At 47.0% G+C, this 25,906-nt stretch overlaps 1 protein-coding gene across 3 annotated transcripts in view; it reads right to left on the reverse strand.

Annotated features, from left to right (window-relative positions):
* The window catches only part of PTPRA (protein tyrosine phosphatase receptor type A), a 115,552-nt gene that overhangs the window by 39,986 nt on the left and 49,660 nt on the right, over positions 1-25,906 (reverse strand). For all 3 annotated transcript variants that reach the window (XM_066185214.1, XM_066185215.1, XM_066185216.1), the window contains one exon: positions 18,318-18,389. In XM_066185214.1, the coding sequence (XP_066041311.1) occupies positions 18,318-18,329 (12 nt within the window). In that variant the 5' untranslated portion in view covers positions 18,330-18,389. The remainder of the gene's footprint in view (positions 1-18,317; positions 18,390-25,906) is intronic.

Below are 25,906 nucleotides of genomic sequence, written 5' to 3' on the forward strand. Positions count from 1 at the left end.
TAAAGCCCGGGATTTTCAGATCAGATCTATGTGTTTTGAGGGGGAAAATAACAACGCAAACTGTCTGTTAGGGGACTTCCATTGAACAGAGCCACCACTATTTCTTCCTTCCCAACCCCCACATGACCCCTCCTCCCTCCACAGGCAAAGCAGTTCAACAGATTTCAGGAAAATGCGGAGAAAAACAATATTGTACATTTTCTGTGGTCAGTCTTTCCCCGTTAAGTCAGAGAGGAGCTACCAGAAAACACAGCCTGCAAGCCGGCATCTTCCCCTCCTGCTTCACTGCTTCAGGGGAGCACCCAACCTGGGATCTGGGCTTTGAGGACCAGCTGGGTAGCCCAGTCTGAACTGGGAAAAGGTGCTGGTTTACCCCAAGGGTGTGTGCACCACTCCTGCTCTTACGGGGCACTCGCTGGAAGCAATGACAGAATCCCTCCAGTTTGGCTTCAGGGGCTCCATAAATCTCTGTGAGCTACACTTTTCCACCCTCCCAGTTCTCCATCAGCCCTCACTGCTGGAGCAGCCTTTGGACCCTGCTGACACCCATCCCCACCCTCACCTGAAGACAAGAGTTATATATTTCTTTGCTGACAGCTGGTTCTAACTTGTGGTCAACCGTGGGGAACATGATCTGTGCATCTGGTTGGATCCCCCACCAGAGGGGCACTCAGTGTCCCACCAGCAGCATCACCTTGTGCCTCAGCATTTTTGTTCCCTCCCTTTGCCTCCCTCACAGGGAAGAATTGCTTCCCAGTATCCATCTAAACCTGGCCCTGCTGCCCAGCACCACTCCAGGCTTTTCCCTGTGCCCCACAAGATCCTCATGGCTCAACAGCATTTTCGTGTGGGCCTTTTGCTTCTTTCCCATTTCAAAAGACCTGAGATATTACAAGAGCCGGGATGTGGAACACCCAAATTGGGGGTTTAACAGCCTGGCAGGTAAAAACCCTGAGTCACAAAGCACAGGAGCACTCAGGAACATCAAATTGCACAAGGCCTGCAGTAACCTGAGGACTCGGCAGGGTGGGAGGAGGAAAATCTGGCGCCTCTTGTTCACACTGAGCGGGTCCCTGGAGCAAAGTATTCCCGGAACCACACCTACAAGGATCTGCTCACCTGCCGTGAGCCAGGGAGCCAGCCTGGAAGCAGGTGACAAGCTGGGCAGCCAAGGACAGCGAGGTGCCCCAAATCTTTGCCGTCACCTTCACCTTGACTCGCTGCGCAGAAGCTTTGCTGTCAGGGAGCCAGATGCTGTTTCAGCGTGACAGAATAACAGCATCAGGTTTTTGCGTGCCTCACTGTGCACCCACCTCCCCTCTCCCAGCCCAAGGGAGCTGCCACTCGGGCTCTTTCCACCCTTTTTATAGAGGAAATCAGCGACAGGATCAAAGGAGGCTCCTGGGTGAGAGGCTGGTGGGAAAGGGCAGGAACTGGAGAGGTGACAGCGAGGAGGAGATGAGGGCTGAGAAAAGCGAGGGGTTGTTCTTTGTGCTGCAGCCTCTGGCCATGTAACCTGAGTGGCAGCACAGATGATGCTGAGTAGCAGAGGAAGGAGAGAGAAAAACACCTGTGTTTGGGTGGATGAAAATACTGGGTGACTGCACGAAAGGGAGAGCTGCTGCTTCTGCTTCTCCGGAGTGTCACTGCTCTGGGTCATCCCCAAATGACCCCAGGTTTTACTGGGAGAGGAAAATTTGATTTGAAGTCTTGCCCTGCAAGCCCTTTGGTTGCACTAGATGGAAGAAGCTCTGTTGGGAAGTGAACACAATGAGGTCTTAATTCCCTTCTGAACCAAGCCCTGGCATTCCCACAGAATGGATTAACAGAAGTGGTATTTTTCCTTCCTTTCCCCCAGCAAAAGGAGAAGCATCTCCAACATTTGGCTATCCCATGCCTACCAGGACATTTGTAGTTTGGGTGGAAGAACAACTAAAGGTTTCCATGCAACTCCTCAGTCTCCCCACACAACCATCTATCTCTGGTGTGGTTTGAGAGCAAAATCCACGTTAAGGCAGAGAAACGTGGGTTTTTAATTTATTTTTTTCTAATGGATCCTTTGCAGTGCTCTGATCCTAAGTGCTCTTAGCAACTCTGGGAGCACAGATCCCAGCTTGCTGCCTGTTCCCATACTGAGGGAGAGAGGAAGCCTCTCAGGGATCTGCATCACCTGCTCACAGACCTTCAAAGCCTTCTGTTCACCTTGGGCTGTGTTATCCCAACTCTTTTCAAGGACGACTCCTTGTGAAAGTCGGTTAAAGGAAAGGCCAGGCTGTATTTACCTTGGCACCTGATTGCCTTCTACAGTCCTCCTATTTCCTCCCTGAGTAATTAATTAAAAGCTTGTCAGTGAGGAGAGGAGGAATAAAGAACTTCACCCCATTTTTTGCCAAGTCTTTTGCCACTGCGGCCAAACCCTTGACCACACCCAACACCTGCAGTTTGTCACAGTATTGCAAAATACAGAAGCTACCAGTAAAAACTTTGAGATCCTTCTTTTGGGATGTTACAGGGATTAAGCTGCTTCCAGAGATGAGATGCAAGGTCACCCAGAAGTGCTGGAGCTGATAAACAGCCCCAGGACCGCTTCATAATCTCTGCCAAACAAGTCCAAGATATCAGAAAAAGGTTCACAAAGGTGAAACACCTTCTATGTATCATTTCCAAAGCTCCTGATGAGGAACCAAAAAAAACCACCACTCCTTACTGGTGCTGCTGGAGAAAGCATTAATCCCAGGCTCCACGAGCTTTCCATCCCAAACGCAGCACACCGAAACACGCCGCCGGCGCGAGCCGGTGCCCAACTGACCCATTTTTTTTTTTTTTGTTTCTTCTCCTTTACAAACCGGGTGAATAAGGACAAAACCCATCTTATTTTCATTGAGAAAATGTAATTCCCTCTAAGCAAGGTGTGATCCCGGCCTCGCTCTCCCGACGGCCAGTCCCCTCCTGACCTATTTACGGAAGTGCCGCAGCGAGGATTTCTGCGTGATCCGCCGGGTAAAAGCCTAAAATTACACTGCCCTACAAAGAGCTGGGATAAATTGACCCCTCTAAGCAAACGGGTTGCCAGGCTTTTATCTTCCCCGCATTGTCGGCTGACGCTGGAGCGGAATAATGAGACGATGCGGGGCTCTACGGGGCACGATTGGAAAACTCTGCCTTAGCAACTCAATTGTATCCCTGATGCCTGCGCTGGCTTTTATACACAGCTACTGGTTTGGAAAGCTGCTTCTCATTTCACACACACACTCCATAAAGCTGCATTTACCATTTTCATCCACTTATTTTTTGCCTGGTGTTACGGTAAAGAGAATTAGTTGTGGGGTGGAGAAGTGTCTTTATAAAAAGTCTGTGGGGGGATTGCTCTGGTTGCATTTTCGTGCCCTTCATCCAGTCTAGACATGAAAGTCTCAGGATACAGATGATTTCCGCCTCTCTGCAGAGGTTGTTCTATGGTATTAAAAAAAAAAAAAAGGGGGGGATGAAGGGAACAATAAGCACCAAGATGTGTCTAAAATTAGAGGTTTACAAAACAATCCGAGTTTATAATATCCCCAGTACAATAAAAGCCAAGAGCAAGCGGGCCAATTATTTAAAAACTGCAGGATAAAAGGAAACCTTGATCAAAACTGTTATCAGGAGAACAAATCTATCTTTATTGTGTTGCAGTTGCACTGCTGACTGAAATAACTTTTCTAAAATTGCCATTATGCTGCTAAGAATTAGCTAAATAGAAACAACACACCAAAATCAAAATTGCCTTGCCCAAACCATCAACATGACAGCAGCCCACAGTTCTTCCCTATTTTCTGCCAAGGTTTAAATTCCAGTACGGTTTTTTTCCCTTTATGAACCTTCACTCATCACATAGAAAATGGATGAGTTGATTTCCATGTGATCTTCAGTTAAATTTGCATTTTGGGTCTCAAGTGGTAGCAAAGCTGCAGTTCCTGGACTTTAAGTGAATGGGTGAATTAAGAGGAAAACACCAAAATTGCATTTCCTTTGGTGCTGTTATTATTGTTAATATTAATCTTAAACAAGGAGCAAAATTGATACAACAGCAGTGCCAGAAATATCCTCCTCCTTCTGCCAAGGGAGATGAAAATGTGCTTTAAAATACTGGGGGGAAAATAATATTTACAAATCACTGCTGAGAGGAGGGATGCAGAACCGGCAGGGGATCGGAGATTATGCAGCATCCAACTTCTGCTGTCCCTGACCACTGGGAGAATTCAGAAGGAATTAAGAGTTGTCAAGGGGATAAAGTCAGTGTCAAGGAGACAGACTTTTCCTTTGAAAAGCCATCTCTTCTTCTGAGGGTAAACCAGACCCTTCAGAAACCTGACCTTGAACTTGTGTAAGGGAGTGAACGTGCTCTGAGCACAGATGCAGGGGAGATCTCCACAGGCTTTTCCTTAGGAGAGGACAGCGGAGCTGAGGTTCAGTTCTTGCACATGAAATAAGAAAATACGAGCCCTGAAGTACAGAACCAAATAAAGATGGGCACTGCAGTCCCCACGGCCTCAAAACCAGGCACGTGTGGACTGTGTTCACATGCACCTCCACGTCTCCAGAGCAAACATAACCATGGAGCTGTATTTGCTCAGCATCCCACTGCTCAACTGCACCACACAAGCTGCTCCTTTATCCAAAGCTCTATAATCCTCATCTTCCCTGCTCCAGCTCTCTCTATCCCAAGAATTCACATCCAGCACTAAACTCAATCCATCTCCTTCCTAAATGCTACCCACAGTCCAATTTCTCACTTTCTCCCTCCTCCCACGTCCTACAGCTGTTTCCTCCATCACAACCATCCTGCCTAGGTAAGAAATGATTCTCAGATCTCCCCATTCCTCCTTGGAAATCCATACCAAGTCACAGATCTTTGCTTTTCTTCCCATCAACAGGCACAGCACTCACCTTGGTAGATAAACAAGGTTGGTGGCAAAGCACTCATGAGCATCAAGCCATGATTCAGCCACGACATGCCAACAGCCAGCAGCCACCTAATTCAATGTGACAACTGCGTCAAATCCTAACCTGCTCCACAAGGTTCTCTCATCACCAACCTGGATGATGACCAAGGGGGAAAGAGAAGGGAAATAAAAAGATCATGGCCAGCTACAGAGTGCCCAGAGATGCTGTGGCTGCCCCTGGATCCCTGGAAGTGTCCAAGGCCAGGCTGGATGGGGCTTGGAGCAATTTGGGATGGTGGAAAGTGTCCCTGCCCATGGCAGGGGGTGGAATGAGCTGAGCTTTAAGGCCCACTCTGTGATACTATGATGATACCTTCAGCCCCACTCTCTTCCCCATTCTCAGAGCTCTGTCCCATGGAGCAAATAGGAAACAGGATTTTTTTGTGGGTGAAATCCAAGAAAAAGCTGTTCAGGTCTCAGTGAAAACATTTTCAGTCCACAAGCTTCAGAGCTGACACCTATGGACATCAGGCAGTTTTGGGAGATGCCCCAGCTGCAGCTTCAGGGAAGGTGAAGAACACTCCCTGCAGAGATGATTACACCCTCCTAAGCCTAGAAAGAATCACAGCAGGCGATTAAAAAAAAAATACAATCTTTTTTTTTTAATTAAACATATTTCAGAGTAGCAGAATCACAGCCCAGGACAACAGCAACCCTGTAAGCAGTGACGGATCCCTAAGGCCACCACACTCCCCAGTCCAGTGCCCTTCCCCACCTCTCAGCAGGAGGAAATGAAAACCACATGGACAGGCCAGGGAAGGGATTGATTAGCTCACCTGGTCCTACCCACCACGCAGCAAAAACTGCTCCCTACAAGAAAGTTCCCAAATTGCTCTATCCAGTCTCACTTACAAAAGTCCAAAGCGATGGAGTTTCCACAGCTCTTCTCTTGGGATATGATTTCTCCCTGCAGGAAGCCTTTCCTAGCAAGACTTTCCTTTTGAAAATATCTTCATTTCAATTTGCAGCCCCCCCTCTCTCCCCTGCCTGTGTGCATTTGTGAACTACACTAATGAAACAGATTAATACCAAAAAGGAATTACAATTTAGGAATAAATTAGTTTATTTTCCTTTTATCCTCTACCAAAACCCCTCAATATGTCAAAGGAAGTCTGAGTCTCTCTGAAATCTTCCTTTTTAAATTGGTCCCACAGCTCATAATTACACCTCCCCTCTATCCATACAAGTTATTTTGCTTTTCTGTCCCCTTCCCCTTTTTTAGGGAGGAGGGAAAGAAGGCAGAGAAAAGAGTAAGAAAGGGTGGGATAAGGGGAGAGAAGAGAGGGACCCAACCCATCTGACCGGCCTTAATTGCTTCTGACACTCCCCAAGTGTCTGAAAATCAAGGTCATGATACTGGTGTTGCCTGATGAATATTCCCAACTTCATTCCAGATGCAGGATCTAAGTTTATCCAACAACTGGGTTTTCTGCTAAGGAAACAGCTTCCACTTCCCTGAAATCCCAAGGAGAAAGGCTGAGATGTGACCAAATTGTGGGCAGCAGCTTGGAGGAAAAAGGACTAAGGGCTCAAACTCTGCTCCAAAGAAATAATATTTGTTCACAAAAATTGGAAGGGCTGCAAGAGACAAAAAATGGCCCCAAACACCCACCAGGTTGGAGGTTAAGCAGATAGTGATAAAGGGTGTCAAAAATGCAATGGCTTTGACTGAGAATGTCCTTTGAAAAGCACTAGATGGGAAAACTCTACTCCAACCACCATCCTATTTCCCCAAAGGATTTTATACTCATGTCTGGCGGTAAAATCTATTCTAATTTATTAGAAAAAAATCGTTATTTTGGGCTTGATCATCACCTCAGCAAAGAATGCCCCACTGGAGCCAAGGGCCTACTGCTACTTCAAGGTCCTCCCTCTGGGACAGGGACACCTTCCACCAGCCCAGGTTACTCCAAGCCCCATCCAACCTGGCCTTGAACACTCCCAGGGATGGGGAAATACAGGGATGGGGAATTACAAGTCATTAAAGGCTGTTCCCATCCCACGGGTGGCCAAGCTCAGCATCACTTTCTAATGGTTTCCACTCCTGTCAGGAGCTTTGCTGGAGATCTTCACTCCCTCTTGTTCAACCATGTGTGTAAATCCTTGCCACACAAGGATCTGAAGGCCAAGGGGAATTTTTCAGATGGGAAGGCTGCTCCAGGTAGGAAAACCCATCGAGGAAGATGTGAGGGGAGCTCACACTGCAGAGGAACTCTCTGCTTGCTTCAGCAGCAAAGTTTAATTCCCACCCTTTTACAGCATGTTCTGATATTTAAAAATATTCAGTGAACTTCCAGATCTCTCGTGCCCTTTATTTTTCTGACTGCTTCTCTTGGATGGGAAGTACGGGAAAATCCAAACTGCAGCCAAGAGCCAGGAACCACTGCAGCCACTGACCCGGGGCCAACTTTGGGGGTGTTTTTGTTTAAAACACAACTTTTACAGAGCTGTAAGAATAAATATATATTCTAAACCCTCTAACACTTATTCGAGGCCTAACAGAAAGCAATCTTGGAAATAGGAAGTGCATATCCAAAGGGAAAGCCGGAGCACAGGGAGGCAGCCTGCCCTTCCCTGGCTGCACGTCTCCCTTTCTTGGCTGCAAGGAGCAGCAAGGAAGTGATTATAAAGCATTTATTTGCAAAATCACAGCCAATAAATCCAAGAGCATCAACACCCTCCCTCACACCGCTCGGTCTTTGGGTGGGGGGGAAATGAAGGAGAGCTGTAGGTCTGGCCAGCAGGCAGGTGAATGGCAGGAGATCTTCACTCCAAAGCTTTTTGGGAAGAGTTGGAATATTCACCCAGGCTGCCCCTCACCTCTGCTGTTTTGAAGCCCTAGAAAATAAAAAGCCGTAGAAAGGCAGTGACGGTTGTGGAATGAAAACGCCTGAAAAGGTTAAAAAGGAAAAAAAAAAAAGGACTGGGATGTTGAATGAGGAAATGAGTAAGGGAGTGCAAGAGAAAATAAAACGGTACAGAAAAAGCCATCTAAATTCTCCTCCCCTTTCCTGGATACAAATACCATCACAAGAAAACCGTAGGAAGCGAATCTGACTGCTTTGAAAATCACTGAGGTCAAAAGCCCGACAGAAGAAAGGAAAAAGGATTAAACAAAGGGATGATATAATCTATCCAGCTATAATTCAAACCTTCGAGGTATAAATAGCTCCACTACAGGGCTCGAGTCAACCACTAATTTACACTGCAATCAGGAGGGGGAGGCAGATACCCATCCCCACAAGCAGATTAATCCTTAATTGCTCATTTTTGCATTTCTGACACCTTTCTTTTGAAGTACCAAAGCTGCTACCGTCTCACAAAAGGCGCTGGTGAGCCTGAAAATTGGAGAGATGAGCCTGGCTGCTGCTTGTTGGGGCCCATGCACAGTCCCAGATGCTTTTGTGGGTCCTCTGTGCAAAGAAGAAAGGAGATGGCTCCACTCCATGGGGATAAGAGAGGATCAAAGCCAGCATTTGCCAGTTTGACACAAAGGGAAGCAGGACTCGCATGACAGCTCGTGTTTCACAATGTTTTCCCAATGCCTTAATTGCAGATAAATACTTACTGGGACATTCAAATACTTGTGAGCACTTCAATCGCTTCAGAGGCTCTAAATCCCTCTAGGAATAAGGGTAAGGATGGGGTGTGTGATGTGAGATAAGAGCAGCAGGACCATCAGGATCATCAGCTGGTGGGCGTGGTGGCTTTCAGAAAGGGACACCCAACCCCTTCTCCAGCGTTGTGTCCTTCCCACTTGATTTATCTTGATTCATGTGAGGAAAGCAATGACAATGATGGAAGTGACCGTAGGGGGGTTTCTTCAGGCCCTGCACACATCTTCTGTGCAACTGCATTGGTTCTTAGGGGAGAAATTCCTTCATTCTTCACCACATTGTCAACCTCTGAAGTTCAGCTCAAGAGCCCAACCCTTCCTGTTCCTGTGTTCCCAGGTGGAATGGCTGTGTCCAGAAACCCCCTGCATGGGTCCCATGGGTTAATTAACCACCCTGCCCCTGTTAATGACCCTCACTGCATCCCAGCCTATCTGAATTGAATGAAAATATCATCCTAGAACCAGAATCACAGGACGGTTTGGGTTGGAAGGGATGTTAAAGCCCATCCGGTTCCACCCCCTGCCATGGGCAGGGACACCTCCCACTGTCCCGGGGTGCTCCAAGCCCTGTCCAACCTGGCCTTGGACACTTCCAGGGATCCGGGGGCAGCCACAGCTCCTCTGGGAAATCCATTCCAGGGCCTGACCACCCTCACAGCGAAGATTTCTTCCCAATATTCCACCTAACCCTGCTCTCTGTCAGCAGAAAGCCATTCCCCCTTGTCCTGTCACTCCATCCTTTGCCCAAAGTCCCTCTCCAGCTCTCCTGAAGCCTCTTCAGGCACTGAATTCCCCCCTTCCCTGCTGTCCACAATGTGGGATCAGCCCAGGGAACAGCCAGGGCATGTCCAGCCTTTCATCCACCAACATCCCCAAAGCTTTCAGGGCTGCTATGTCCCTGCTATTTTTTGCTGATGAGATACAGCGTCCCACATAAAAATTCCTATCCTGTAACACATCAGACTTTGTTCAGCCAACGACTTTCTCCTAACACCATCTCATCAGCCACTAACCTCAACTGTGCCCAACCTCTGCTACACAAAACTTTGACTTATCCCTTGGAAGCATCCAGCTTGATCCCACTATCAGTGGTGGGCTTTTTTGTGTCCCAGTGGGTTATTTCATTAGGATGTGGCCCTGGAAACCTTATTCCAGGCTGATTGTGCAGCTAGTGAGAAGGAAGACTTCTCGATGATGCATTTTCCCACCAAAATAGAAACAGATTAAACATAAACAGATTTCAGCTTCCAGCATGGCAGTCCTGGGGCAGGAGACTGAACCAGCTTTAACTACTGAAGTCACACAGGGAAGAATTTGTGGGAAAAAAAAAAAAGAAGAATAAAAGTTTCTGAAAAAAAAGGAGTGTGGTTTCTGTATTACAGCAGACACGTGCTGCAGATGGATTAAATGCCATGTAGGCTGGTGAGAAAAAAACCAACTTTGCTCCTCCCCTGAAACAGAAGTTGGGACAATTCACATCAAAACCAGATCAAACACAAAGCAAAAGTCACCAAATGCTTCAAAAGCAGCGAACTGTACCAAATTCAGATGTTAAAGCATCACTGGGAAAAAAAAAACAAGCTACAATGCCCTGTGGTACGAAACTCTGAAAATGTATATTAAAAACTGTGCAACAGAGAATTTTTCCATATTTTTCGTCCCAAGAATAAAGACTGGGATAAATCAACAGCTGAAAGGTCTGAAAGTCATCTCGCTGTGAGCTTTTGTTAATAAAAATCAGAGTATGGATGAAATCATTCAAGCTGAAAGGAAGAGCAAATGTTTTAGAAAGTATTTTCCTTTGAAAAGGAAAAATCTGCCTCACGGTGAAGAGAAGGAGCAAATCAGTTCGTGACATTTCTTTCTTTTTGTGACAGGGAAAATTTATGAAAATTATGATTGCTGCATAAGGAGAAGTCATTTCATTAGAAGCAAGACATGAAGCACCGAGGAAGAATTTCTTCCCCTGCTAAGGCTCAAACCCCAGGGCTGCCCCCATGAGATTACAAAGCAGGGTTGCCCAGGGCAGAGTGTGGGGACCAAAGCTGAGGCTGAGCATCCTGCTCATCATCTGCATCCCATCACTTAACCAGCATTTCCAATTAAGCACCTCTTACAGATTCATCATGGACTTCAGCAAGCTGACAGCCCTTCCAAAAGCCCAGAAACAGCCACTTTAAAAACAATGAAAACTCCTGAACACCTGCCTGAGGGATGAACACACTGGTGTCTAGCAGATATTATCTCTTTTTTTATTTAAGGGCAAATAAAATTGAAGCGGGGAGTAGATGTTTTAAAGCAGTTAATGCAGAGCTGGGTTGCCAGCCAACATCTCACTAAAACATCTTCCCAAATGGTACATTTCAGGATTCAAAGCACATAAAAATAAAGAAACAGATATTAAACACATTATGATCAAGCCTCTGGCTGCTTGGCAAAAGGACTTGTAACAGATTCACCTCCAAAGCAAAACAGTAGCTGGGAAGCGTCCTCCAGCAAAGCTGACCTCATTGATCAACTGGGTCAAATCCAGTGCCATACTGGGCTTCCCAATTTGTTTTCATGCTGTGGACACCTGTTAGCATCCCTGGTGAAATATTTGAGGGTGGTTTCAGTGCTGCTCATGGCACCTGAGCTCGGTGGGACCACAGTGGCAGCTGAGGAGCAGAAAATTCGTTTCCTGTGACGTGTCATTTGAGCAAACAAATCCCCATCCTGCCCAAGGTGTGTCTGAGCTCCGGGACGGCCAAACTGAGCCTCTGGCAGCTCTGGGAGGAAGTGGAGCAGCACCACGATGTGGGTGTTGAGGTCTTTTTGTCCCCCAGCACCTGCAGGGTGCTGCAGGACTCTTTCCTTCCATCTTTCCTTCCCCAGCAGCCTTGGAAGACGTGGTGACCTGGCAGCAGCGTGGTCCGAGGCAGCTGGAGGCACTGATCCACTGCAGCTGGAGTTTCGGGTTGGTTTTTTGACAGTAAATTATGTCTGTAAGGGACACCTGCTCTGGCAGTGTGCAAAAGCAGAGTCCTTGTCCTCTCCACTGAGTGTTTGTTCCAAGACCAGGCTGGGAAGAAAAAATCCAGCCAACACCACCCTCCATGGGGAGCCCCAGGTGTTTCAGCCACTCCTGGGGCTCCCTGCACGTTCCAGTTTGGGGAAGCATTGAAGGGCAGAGCTCCAGCCCCTCCAAATAATTTCATTTTTGTCCAGATTTAACTCCCCCCAGACCCTTCACAGTCTTCTTGGTCACCACCTGTGGTTTTGAGTTCATCTTTGGGATCAAGGCAGGGACACATGGAACATCCCAAACATCCCAGCAAGTGCCTGCTGAACTCCCATGACTTCCACACATCAGAGTCTTCTTACATGGATTAAAACACCAACACAACGTGAATCCTGACCAACTTCTCTCCAGAAAAAACCCAACTCAGCTTCCACATTACTCCACCACCTTTCTGCAGCTTAATCCCTTGCACCATTTCCCCCTCCCGCAGAGCTCTCACCTCCTCACAAGTTTTCTCTGTGAGGAAGAACCTTAAATAACCAAACTGCAGCTGCAGAGACCTCCCTGCTCAGACCCACCTGTGCCTCAGAAACTCAGATGTCAGTTTAGATGCCATAATATCCACTCATTTTGGGGGATAAAGAGCAACATTTCATCCTTGAAAGTAGTTTGTCTCAAATACATTTTTTTTTTGCAAAATCATGGCCTTGTTCACATGATCTTGTCGATTTAGCAAGCTGGTCTAGTGGAAGGTGTCCCTACACACAGCAAGGGGTTGGATTAAGTGGTCTTTAAGGTCTCTTTCAACCCAGAACATTTTATGGTTCTGTGGTTCTATGACTTCTCCACCCCCTTGTACAAGACTGGAAGCAGCCCATACTAATATTTTTTGTTTGCTTGCTTTTTAGGTGTTTTTTTTTTGTTTGTTTGTTTGTTTTTTTTTCTCCAATTAAGGACCAGGTCTAGTTGAATTTTGAACCTACCAACTTCCTCTAGAGTGACAGCAGTTTGACCTTGTCCTTCCTCAAAGCTCAGCCCAAGGTAAGACCTGAGGTTGCCAAGAATCTGCTGAGTGAGGTGCAGCCAAGATGGGCACCTTCCAAGGGGGAAAAGGAGCCATGAAGAGGTAAAACACAGCTTAGTTGTAGTATAAACTCCATCAATACCTGAAGTGTTTCACTTTAAAGAGCTGCTCCCCTCCCTCCAGTTCTGCAAAGGGAAAATTGCTCACCAAGGCACACAAATCACATCCAAAGGAAGCAGAACCCAGCCAAGCAGCTCAGACATAGCCCCCACCCCACAAATGCTCTCTGCAGCAGCAAAACTATGGATTACAGTATTTCCTTCCCCAAATATTGTACATGTCACCTGGTACACCACCCATTTCCTGCACTACAACATACGCGCTGGGCAGAAGCACCTGGGTAAGAGAGGACGGGAGAGGAAGGGAAAATGTCTTGCATATGGATGGACACCTATAAAATGCATTAAAAATCAAGTTTGGGGATTAAAGTCCCTCAGCAATGGTCAACCAAAATCTAGTTTCTCTCTGCAGCTTTCTTCCTTCTTGGACCTCCCCAGATAACCCTTCCAGTTTCCCCAAGCAATAGTTTACCTCCTTCCCCAGCGAGCTCATCCCTTGGCTCCACAGGTACCAACTGTGCCCTCTCTCACCCCAAATGTTGCTGAATTTCGACGAAGCTCAGAGCAACTGGTGGAGTTAGTAAGACAAACACCACATTTTGTGTCAGAACTGGAGGATTTACGCATCAAAAGCTTGTCTGGCTTCTCCCCAGCTGCAGCCGTTTACCTGCTGCCAGGTATCACTTCCCCTGAAATGCACACCCACCTTAGGCCACCACAGGTAAAAGGAGCACAGCCCTTGGAAATACACAAAATAATTAAGTTTTTCCAGCCTGCCTTATCTCCCTGTGGACATCCACATACAAAAATCCCCAACCCAAAAATCTGCCTGCCCTCAGAAAGACTCTGTGTGAAAAGGGAACAGGTCCCTGACCAAGCACTGCTGGTTCTGCACCACAAGGAGATCGTCCATGTGTTTAATGCATCACAAATCCATCCCACCACCAACTGGAGCTGCGAGGGGTCCACGTGTCCCTTGCCAAATTCCTGTGTAATTTTTCATTCCTTCTTCTTAATCATTGCATAATCCAGGGAAGATTTGTAGAGCAATATTAAAGGAAAAGTCGCTGGTGCAGAGAGAGGAAAACACCGGTGACGGTGCCAGCCTGACAGGGGATTTCCATGCTTTGCTCTTGGAAAGGCCTGATAAGATGGATATATTTGTTTTAGCTTTCAGCAAGGAACCTCAAGGATTTGGATTACAAAATCCTTAAATAACATCACGAGGACTGAGCTCTGGAAAAGGAGATAGGAGAAGTTAATGGTGTTAGCACCCACTGACCTGGCTAATCCCATTGCTGACCTGTGTCTGGCTGGGCAAACGTGTTCCTGAAACCTGGATGTGGTTCAGAGCACATGGTTTTGGGGCAAGACAGTGCAATTCCAATTGTACCACTATTGGGTGCAATTCCAGAATTTCGTGGATTTTGGTTTGTATCAGCAGGGACCAGACGTTCTCCTCTGTCTCCTCCACCTCCAGTGTCCTCTGTGCTTGGTACTGTGAAAAAATGTCACCAAAGCAGCTGCACTTGTGTTTTACCAACAAACCCAAAGCACATCTGATTGAACTCCCTCTTCTTTTCTGTTGGAAGGGATCTTAAAGACAATTTAGTTCCACGCTGCTGCCTTGGGCAGAGACTTTCCATTAAACCAGGTTGCTGCGAACCCATCCAATCCTGAGCACTTCCAGGGATGGGGAAGCCAATCTGCCCAAAATGAAGGATCTGTTTTATTGAAAATGTGGATCGACTCAACCGTCCCACTGGACCAAATACAATCAAAGCAGGGATGTGTTTAGAAACACCAATGTGAAAAAGGTTTGCTCCTATAGGTGCAGGCCCACCAGTGTCAGCAGTAGCTGCGCTTAGCTGCAATTACCTAGATTAGCATGGCTTGATCTCAGTGGAGACAAGTTGTTGAGGAAGCCCGTAAACTTAGCAGGCAAACAGCACTAAAAACCTAAACTGTCTGCAGCTGCAACCCTCCTGAAAGCTGAACCTGTGGTTGCTACACCCTTGGCAACGTATTTTTGAGGCAACCACCCCTTTGGTGCAGTTTCCCATCTGTTCAGGCAACAGGTACATCAGCTGCCGGTATCGGTTTTTCAGGACTGAATTTCAATAAAAATCGCACGTCTCAGAAGGATGTGAGAGCAGTTGATGTCTGTGCACTGATCGTTATGCCTAATTAACATAAAAATGAGGTCTTCCTAATCACCTGCAAGAGGAAACCTGCTTGCAGAACAAGCTACTGGGGAAAAAAAAAAAATAAATTACTCCTCAGGGAGGCAGTTGTCAGAAATAAGGCGGAGGGTGGATGTGTTTATTTATACCCAGCAGCTCCAGGTAGGGGCTGCAGGTCCTGACACGCTGCCTGGTGTGGTTTCTGTGAGGAGTTTTCTCTTTCCTGTCCCCATTCCAAGCTCAGCTCCAACAGCCCAATGCTGAAGGTGTGCGCTGGGAATGATGGTTTGCACTCTGCGCAGCAGTCCCTGCAAATCCCAGGGTATTTTTGAGGATGCAGCAGGCCAGGTCAGCTCACCTCAGCGGTATCAAATTTCATGTAGAAGTTTGAAGCTTCACCGGAAAGAGATGGGGAGAAGTGCCAGTGGGATTTAGGAGCACCACTCCCTTGTGATTTCTGGTCTCTGGGAAAACTCTGTGTTTCCAAAACGTCCTCCAAGGATCAGCCTGCACACCAGCAAGTCCCAAAATGTGAGAGCAATCTTTAAAGGGTTCAGAAGCACTGCAGTTGGCGGCGGCTTTGACTGAAACTGCAAATCCGAGTGAGGGAAACACCACTTTATGCCTTGGCCAACCAAAGCATAATCCACCAGGATCCACCAGTGCAGGGCTGGGATGATTCCTGACCCACCACCTCCTGTCTCATCTCATGAAGTTTGGTCACAATTGCACGTGCTTGGGGAGAAGATGAAGCCGTGGCACTTTTCTGAGGAGCAATCCTTGAGGGAGAGTCTGTGGGACCGTGGCCAGGCAGTGCTGCAGGGTACCCCTGGAGGGGAGCAGCAGCATCCCAGAGATAAATGAAATTTCAAGTTACTGAGAGAACAAACACCAGAGGAAGGAGCCAACCACAATTACTGACTTATCTTGCAGGAAAGATATTTCAGTTATTGTGGGTAGCACCGAAAACAACAGCTCGGTGACGGGCGCTGCTGGAACTGGTGGAGGAAACCACAAGTGTTGAGCTCTTCTGCAAATCCACAGGGCACGTCAGCATGGCTCCCACCTCCCAAAAACTGCTGGCAACACAGCTGGAGGAGGACATGGATGGTGCAGAGGTTGTGGATGGCTTTGTTTAAACAAAATCCGTGGTTTTAGCGCTCCCCCTCTCAAAAACACGGCACTCGGCACGGCAGTGGTGTCATGGGACTGTCCCCTCCACACCCCGATGGTTTCTGCCCTTTTGAGCAGCTCTGGCAGTGTTTTGCACACTCAAATACAGCTCCACACAATGCCACGTCTCCATCACACTGAGCACCTTGCTCTGATTGCTTTCAACACACACCGGTGCTCTTCCCAACCCAGGACCTCACAAACGGTGGGACCACTGACGTTCTACCTGTCCCATCACTCACGCCTGCCCCTGATGCTCTGGGGGCAGAAGTTCCCCCAGTTTTCCCCATCAAAACAAATTTTTCAGAAAATAAATACATTGCACAAAGTATTGTAGATGAACACCCCAACGTATTTGCCTTAACCTTTTCTACTCTCTACAAAAGAGGAAGTGAGAGAATTACAAGCAAATTTTTTAATGCCATCAGATTTAGTCAAATTTAGTGAGGACACCAGACTTAGCATCAATGTAGAGTTTAGAATGAAACAAAAAACTTGATTTTGTACATAAAACCTGAAGTCGCCCAAAATTCCAGTAATTCTTTCCTCTCTCTTTCTATTCCTACGAGACACCATAATTTTAAATATTGGATAATTTGAGTCTGGAGCTTGAAGGTTTCTCCAAAACACCAGCTCTTTTTGGATACAGACTGATGTCGCTGTACCTCATTTGCTTAATTAGTGATTTACAGAAAGATCTCTCCAGGAGAAGGGGGAAACGCTTCAAATGAAAAGCTCCAAGTGCAGAATCAAGAGACCATCCCCAACGACTGTTCACTCCAATTTCATACATAATTTTGGGCCACACTGTATCAGCCTGCTGTGACTGATGCCATTACACTTCCTAAATACAAAAGTGAACTCTGCAAGAGGCCAAGCACAATTTCCCCGAGTTTTTCCTGACAGGAGGATGTTGCTTTTACAAAATCGCGCTGGGATGAGAAGTCAGCGCACAGAATAAACACACAAATCCCGACGCTGCTGCACAGCCCTGAAGGAGTTTTCCCCTTATTTCAGCACTTTGTTTTTATCACTGCAGCCTTCCTTTCCCCCAAGCACTTGGCTTGTGCTGACCGCTGCACCCCGGCACACAAATCCTTCTCCAAAGGGGTGTTCGGGCACCGCGGAGCACGGAGAGAGCTCTTGCACAGATGTGCACGTTGCAAGAAACAATAATTCATGCAAATCCCTGCTCCAAGCAAATTCCACAGCAGTGCATCTTATCACAAGCCAAACAAACAGTACGAATACGCTGGAGAACGGTAAAACCTGCGTTCAAAGAATTCGCTCTTGTTGCAGCTTGAATTTCCGCCTCTCCTTCCAACAACTCTCTGCCGACACCAAAGACCAAGCAGCCATTAACTGAACCCACTAATCAGATGTGAAAACCCAAACTGCGAGAGGAAGCAAAGCCTCTGTTAGAGTAGATATTTGGGAGTCTCTGTGGTGACTCCTAAAAGGGTGAAGACCCTCTTTGCTTCAGGGAGAGGAGGCAGAGACCAGCAGTGAGCATCACCCTCCCAGTGATGCTTCCAAGCACAACCACCACGGCAGAAACAACCCAGCAAGGCAAGAATGCAGATATTAAAGCAGCACAACAACTGCTTCTAAATCCATTTAACTCTGCTCACATTTGTATTTTCTTCTCCAAGTTTGTACAACAGTTTGCTGCTTTTAAATCAGGGATTTTCCTCTGTTTCATCAATCAAGAATTGAGCACTCTCTTGCCACATTTGGAGATAGACCAGCTTTCCACAGAAGCTCGAGAAGATGAAAATAAATGAATAAAATATATTTTTAGTTCGAGTTGGTTTTTTTTTCTTTTTTTTTCTTTTTTTTTTTTTGAGATGGCAAGTTAGAACCTGAATTCCAACCCAACCACTGGGTTTCAGCAGAACAAAAAAATCCCTGTGCTGAGTGCTCTCAAATAAGAGTCATGTCCCTTCCAACTCCGTACCAACAGAGACCTTATTATCCTTTGGGGGAGGAAGTCAGATTTTTTCCACTTAGTTACGTTCCCAGGTAGTTCTTAAATAAGATTTCCCTTCCCTCTGTGTTTAAAGGGGCACTTTAGCACAAGTTACTGCTTGGTCATAGTGCCATTGTTGTGTACTGAACCCCAAAATAGAGAGATGACCGTCGGTCCACCGGCCAGCACCGTTTTATTTCAAGGACAGGACAAATGAGAAGATGCCAAAATTAACAGCACCTCTTCCTACCTTAATTATCATTGGTCAATCGTCCACCTGCACGTCATGAGGAGCCCATAAAGGTTCTTCCAGTGCTGCCCCCTGGAAACAAACAAACAAACAAACAAAAAAAGCTTTTAGAACCAAAGAGTTAAAATACAGCAACATCATAGGGAAACAGCATTTTTACTGCTGCCAGCAAGGCAATTCTGCTTCATTTTACCAGATGCAAAATGCAGTTATACATTATTGCTCAAGCTACAGACACACTGGAAAAAATGGAAATAACTTTTAAATACAGAAAGCAAAATTGGGAGTTTCCAAGGTTGAAAGTGCTTTTGGGAAGAGGTGGCAGCAGGGAATTACAGGGCAGCAGCAGTTACAGATGAAGGGACTCTGATATTCCCAGCTTGGCCTGATACATGCACTGCTGTTTGGGTAAAAGCAAATAAAGTTTAGGAGGGTCCAGAGCTAGAGGAAATAGATAATTTCTATTGCAGTGAGGGCACCACAATCACTTTGGGCTCCACTGAGGGCGTATTTCCCCAGACAGAAGTACTTTGGGCATTGGGAAAAGCAGTTCTGTGTGTTCATTTACTCCCATGCCAAGGGAAGGCGACAGAAAGCCACATGGAGGTCACCAGGATTTCTGGTGGCCACGTACCCATGGGACAGCCACCACCAGCAACTTCCCCAAGGCCAAACCTCTCTGGATACAGACTTTGGCTGTAGGAAAAAGTGTGATCCTATAAGGAACAAGCTGGAGGCTGCAGACCTGCAGGGATGTTTGTGATATTCTCACACTCTTGCACAAACCACTTCCCTCCCCACCAGCTCCCAGGTTTGAACTCCTGGCACCATCAGCACAGCCACACCACAGGGGCTCACAGTTCACCTGACATGTCCACACTGTTCCTGGCTCTTCCCCAGTTCTACATGACCAACCAAGTTGTCTCAACTCCCTGCATCCCAGTTCCCTTTCCCAAAATATTTTTTTACCCACATCAGCTCTGAGGCAGCAGCGAGGCTCCTTGCAGGAGCCTGCAGAGGCAACCCTCAACTAATCCCATCTTCTGGGCTGCTGCTATGAAGTACAGAATTAGAGACCTGAGGCACTTCTAGATTTCAAGCTGAATACATTTAAATCAAATTAATATATATTTCTTTTCCTATCGACATCTTTCCTGCCCAGCCTTGGGCAGGATGCGACCCAGCCATCTGCTCCGCCAGTGCCAGGAGCCGTGGAGCTCAGACATAATCCCTGGGTGATCTCCTCATTGTTTTTCATCCTGCTCAAGTGTTGACTCGAGCACTTGTTCAATTAGACAAGTCTCAGCACTGCAATCAGATGGGCGCACGGGGTTGATTTTCTACCTCCGTGGAGAAGAAAAAATCTGATTTAGCTGAGTGTGATAGAACCGGGAGCTTCAAAGCAACGAGACCTGGAGATCACGTCTGCTCTGAAGTCTGCCAGAACTGCTGCTTAACTCCAGCAGACCACCAGCAACTTCCACTGTAAGAGAAGCTGTGAGACAGAGCAGATTAAAAGACATTGGATCTGCCAGGGAGGAGGAGAGCTGGGTTATTTTTCCCGATACTTCTTTTTTAAGGGGAACTGGAGAACAGCTGAGGCGTCTGCTTTCTCTCGTCTCTGGCTCTAGATGAGTGACCCCAGATGTGCCAGACTTGCTGATATTCCCACGTACCACTTGCATTTTCTTCTTTATGATCCAGCCTTTCCCAACACTCCCAGGAACGCTGCTGTCCTGGGGCAGAGGGGTCTGAGGGCTACAAGAATTCAGTCCAGCCTTCAGCCTGTCCTCTCGTCCCTGTGCAGCAGGAGTGAGGCCCTGTCATCCTTTGGTTAGCTCTGTGCATTCAAACAAAGCAATAAATTTTATGGGACTGAGTCAGGAAGTTGGCATAAGCAAATGCGCTGTCAATATTTTCATGGTCAATTTATTCCTTCATTCACAAGGCTGACAGATTCCTAAACACAGCTTTGGATAGTGCTAAGTGCAAGAGAATCAGAGAATTATTGAACGGGATGAAAAGGACCTCTGGAGATGATCAAGTCCAGTGTTGCTGCCATGGGCAGGAACACCTACCACTACTCCAGGTTACTCCAAAACTGTCCAGCCTGGCCTTGGGCATTGCCAGGGATCAAAGTCCACAATTTTCTGGGTAACCTGTGCCGGGGCCTCATCACCCTCACAGCCAAGAATTTCTTCCTAATATCCCATCTAAATCTACTCTCCTACAGCTTAAGTTCATTCCCCCTCGTCCCATCACCCCATGCTCTTGTCCAAAGTTCCTCTCTAGCTCTGTTTTAGCCTCTCCAGGTGCTGGAAGGTCTCCCCAAAGCCTCCTCTTCTCCAGCTCCCCTGCTGCTACCACAATCTGAGAATTCAAAGGGAATCAGCAATGAAGCTGAGATCTTCCAAAGCGTGGAGTAAGGCTCACGCAGAGCACGCTCATGGCTCCCCGCAAGACAAGGACAACATCTCTGGAGAGACGAGTGTATACTGGGAGATAACAAAAAACAGCAAATGCAAAGGCAGAACGAACACAAGAGAGCTTATAGATGTCAGGGGCACGTGTGTGAATGGGGTGCAGAGCCGGCTGTGCCTTCAGATGGCTGTAAACACGGATCAGTGGCAGGAGCAGAGGGGAACTGGGGATGCGTGACTTGCAGTGACTCACAGACTCATTCCCTGTGACAGGTACGGAGCACGGCGCGGGCGGGCACTCGAGTATGTCAGAGCAGAAACATCTCATGTCGTGCACCCTCACAGGAGTGTCTTACATCCACATCTGTTCTTAGAAATTACTCACTGGCCTTAGAAATCGGTTTCTGTGCTGAGAGGAAGCACGACTGATGCGTGTGGCACGGAGCTGAGAGTGTCCCACATTCGGTTCCTGCAGCCCCGCACAATCCTTTCCACTCCTCTGCCTTTTCCTGACCCCAGTGTGCCCTGAGGTGCTAGCAGTGTAATCCTCTTGCCAGATAATCCTCCCAAAAAGCTGCATCCGGAGGACCTGGTGCCATCAGCTGAGTGTGGAAAGCCGTCCCCGCGACCCACTGGCCTCGGGAATACCATAATAATTCATAATTATTATTTGTATACCATTTGGATATATTTGGATGAAAGCAATTTAACCTACTGGTACAGCACACCAATGGTAAGGAAGACATGCTGGATCTAGGAAGGAATTTCCATTCTCTGCCACGAAAATTCAGGTTTTTTAAGCCTGGCAGCATTGGGAAATCTAACACTGACCTGATCCAGGTATTTCTGATAATGCTGTTACACAAAGTTGCTTCAGAAAGAGATTCCAGTTAAGAAAGAGATCATTGGACTCACAGTCAAGTGTCTTCTAGGATGGTTGGAATCACGGAATATCCTGAGCTGGAAGGGCCCCATCAGAATCATTGAGTCCAGCTCCTGTGTAGAAGACCCCAAGGATCCCACCCTGTACCTGAGAGCATTGTCCAAAAAGTTCTCAAACTCAGACAGGCTTCGTGCTGTGACCAGCTTGTCCTGGTTTTGGCTGGGAGAGGATTGATTTTTGGGATAGAGTTAATTTTCTTCCCAGTAGCTGGTACAGTGTTTTGGATTTAGGATGGGAGTATATTGGTAGCTCTGTGCATTTAAAGTGGTAAATTTTATGGGACTGAATCGGGAAGTTGGCATAAGCAAATGTGCTGTCAATATTTTCATGGTCAATTTATTCTTTCATTCACAAGGCTGACAGATTCCCAACACAGCTCTGGATGGTGCTAAGTGCAGGAAAATCACAGAATTTCACAGGCGACGGAGACCATGTCAGATTAAGTTGGATAAAGATGATCTTTAAGTCCCTTCCAACCCAAACCAGATTGTAATTCTATGGAAAAAAATTACCAATTTCTTTTATTAAAATGAGGAATATAAGGTTACAATCTGAGAGCGGGTTTTTAGAAGAACCCTGCTGAGAAAGTACTCTGGGAATTCAGATGATGACAGCAGTTTTGTTAATCGGGAATATTAATGGTATAAAACATTACACACAAAAATGCTCAAGATCAGGGGTTGGCAAAGGTGGCCCACAGTTCCAGGAGTCTCCATCCCTTATTAAAATAATTAAAATAAAGGAAGGCAGGTATTAGTTGGCTAGACAGCCCCAAATCCTGCCGCCTGTTAATCCACCTGAAACCCAAGTGTATCAAGGCAAATTAAAGCTGCCTTTAATCCATGCAAATCTCAGCCCCGGAATCCTTTATTCTCTTACCTCCTGCCACGAGTTTAGCCCTGCCCTGCACCCCATTCATGCTGCCAGAGCAAAACAACACAGACCTCCATATTTTAGTAAGAGAAAGCAGAATTTCGGGCCACTCACACATCTTGGGATGGATGCAGCTTTGTGCTTCATTGGCCGGGTGAGATCAAACTCTGTTCCACCTGTGCTTGGTTTAATCATATGTATCGACACACATAAATTAGGGCAATTTGTGCATAAATTAGGCAGCATCATTATGCTAATTGGGTCCGTGTGATTGTGCTGAGAGTGTTTGCAATCTGCCACAGTCCTCTGGGACAGCGCTGCGAGGGAGCTGCTGCCTCTGAAAAGGCTGGAGCTCCTCTGGGATCCCGCTGGGGCAGGCACAGCCCCACAGTGACCCAAAACAAGCCTAAATAACTGAGGAGAAGGGGTGAGGAGAGCTCGTGTGACCTGCTTCCTCTGGAATGCTGGTTTGTGTTCTCTGGTTCCTAAATATCACATCCTAAGCACCCCCTGATACATGAAACAGGTCAAGTTATAGGTGGCTGCAGAGAGAGGCTGCTAGAAAAACAACCCCCTGAGGTGTGTGTAAACCAAATAAAGAGCAGGAGACCCAAATCCCTCGCACTTTGCTGTATCAAATTTATGTGAAGAAACAAGTCATCTTCACAAAAACCAGAGATACTCCACTGCACCTCTTCCAATTCCACCTGAATTGGAACAGAGGTAGGAATGCTTGCTGGGGTCAGGAAGGTTATCCTAAGAGTGACCTGATGATCCCTGTCCCAAAAGAAAAAACAACCCTAAATCTTTCCAATTTAATGAGCAAGGATAAGGGAGGAACAAATAAACTACAAAGTGACTTCTTCTCCTTCTGGAATTCTGGCATATCCAGAGCTGGGGGGGGGGGGAGCCAAAAGGATCATTAAGTCCAACTCCTGGCCCTGCACATGATGCCCCAAGAATCAGAGCAGAGACTTGGTTAAATCATTAAATCACCATACACAGGTAGGTCTGCCTGGAGTAGGTAACTATCAAGGGATTTTTGTTAAGACCTTCAGGGGCTTTTACCAAAACATGGAATACTTTAGCTATCCCACAGGTATCCTGCAGCTTGCAGGGCTGTGGGTGGTGTCCCTGTCCAGAGAACGGCTCTGCTGCTGCTGGTGATGCTCAGCTCCAGCTCCAGGTATTGCACCACACCTCCCTCCTCCTCATGGATATCAGGGGATGCCCCCAAAGTCATCCAGCTTTCCTTCCAAAAATGGTCACTAATTTACCAAATGGGACCATTATAATGAAAAATCCTCCCTGTGGGACTTGAGTTCTCTCCCTTCAGAGGGAATTCGAGCTCAGCTTATTCTCCAGGATTCAGCCAGGAGTTTTTTCCTCCAACAGACATGCTGGCACTTTGCCTGGCTAAAAAACATATAGTAAAGAGCAGCAAGCACTAAGCTACTACTACTAGAAGTGTTAAAAAAAAAATCAACTTTGAGCAAACCATCTGGTAACGCTCACTGCGCCACAGGTGAGAGCAAACACAATACGCTCTGTACAGCACCAAAAAATCATCACTGCTCAGAGAACAAGGGTGTGAAACACCAAACCAGCCCAGGGGCAACCTGGAACAAGTTGCCCAGAGAAGCTGAGGCTGTCCCTGGATCCCTGGAAGTGTCCAAGGCCAGGTTGGACAGGGGTTGGAGCAGCCTGAGACAGTGGAAGGTGTCCCTGCCCTTGGCAGGGGGTGGCACTGAACTGTCTTCAATAAAGGTGAAGGATGAAACACTAAAAGGGCAGGGGTACATGGGAACTGGGAGATGCTCCACAACCAACAGGAGCAGGGAGCAGAACTGAGCTGTTTCAGCTGCAGGGACAAAGGAATTAGTGAGATACAAAGGGAAAAAAATCTGCAGCCAGCTTCTTTCTGCTCTTCTGCTTGAGCATGAGTGGCTGCATGGTGACTTTCCCCCCCATCTTTAAGCAGAACCTTCTCTAAGTAGTTTAGCAGTGAAAGCACACTCATCTCTCCCTCCCTACGATGGAATATGGATACTGGCATGGGCCAACATCAGCATCTTAACACCCAGTAATTCCCAAGCCTCTCTGAACACCCACCATCTTATCAAAACAACAGCTTTAAAACCTCTTCTCTGCACTCTTTGGCCATAATTAGTTTTAGTCTGTCACCAGCAGATCAGTTTAGGATTGCAACTAAGCCAAAGGGATATGAAAAGGTTTTGTCCAAAGCCTCTCCACACCAAATCACTTCAAAAAAGGGAAAGACAAAACACAAGCTGGCTGCACCAGCAGCTCCAACAGTTTCTGCTGCTCAGAAGGGAGCACAGCAAGATTTAATAAACAAGCTCAATAAAGTTATTCTTCCCTGTTTTATTTCCCCTTAAAGCATCAGCCCAATTTGGTTTTGTTTCCATCACAAACAGCTCCTTTAATCGTTCCTGACGGGTGCACAACGCGGGGCCACGGCGTGCGAAGCCTCCCCCAGCCCCTGTCAGCTCCCAGCTAATGGAGCTGCTCTGCCTCACCAAAGCAATTCCTGTAATTCAAGTCTGGCAAACAATTCCTAGGCTGAAAATGGGACAGCATCCAGTCGTTATCTCCTTTCTTGTAGAAAAGAGCTTAAAAAAAAAAAAAAAAATCCAGCATTATTTACTCTACCTGCCTGTTTGCCGTGCTGGCAGTGCCACCACGCAGGTGTGACAGCAACAAACGCCGGCAGCTCTCGCAGTTTTGCCTGTTGCTGTCTCTCCTTTCATCCCAGCAAACAGCCTGTCAGAGCTAAAGGAGCAGCTGAGAGCAAGGAAAGCATCCGGCTCTCTCCTGACAGCTGAACAAGCTGGCAGTTTTTAGGAGGAAAAGCTTTCCTACGCTTCTAAACCACGGCAGCTCCTTCCAGAGCTGATCTCAGAACTCTTTTCCAACCTTAATGATTCTGTAATTCTAATATTCTGTAACTCTAATCTAATTAATTTTGGTTCTGGTCCTTCCATACAGCCTCACTGGTGTTTCTAATCTCATTCATCTGTACCAATCCACCCTAGGATTTCCATCCCAAAAAAAAAAAAAAGAAAGACCAAAAAACCCATCAGTTTTCACGTACACGCGTTAATTGTGGACCAATCCCTCCCCGGTGCAGACACCAACCCTTGGCCAAGCGCAGGAACTGTGCACAAATGGAGGTGAAAGGCTTTTGTTTGAATGGTTTTTGCTCCCCAGGACACACCTGATAAGAGCCTGCAGCAACGCCACACCCCGAGATAAACCCGGCGCGCTCAGTCTCCCAAACCTAGCTCCGCATCCCGGGCGAGGGGTGGGAAACAAACACCCAAAGAAAACAC

The sequence above is a fragment of the Chamaea fasciata genome, unplaced genomic scaffold (assembly GCF_029207755.1).
Source record: "Chamaea fasciata isolate MVZ Bird 193981 ecotype frontalis unplaced genomic scaffold, bChaFas1.0.hap1 SCAF_6, whole genome shotgun sequence".
NCBI lineage: Eukaryota > Metazoa > Chordata > Aves > Passeriformes > Sylviidae > Chamaea > Chamaea fasciata.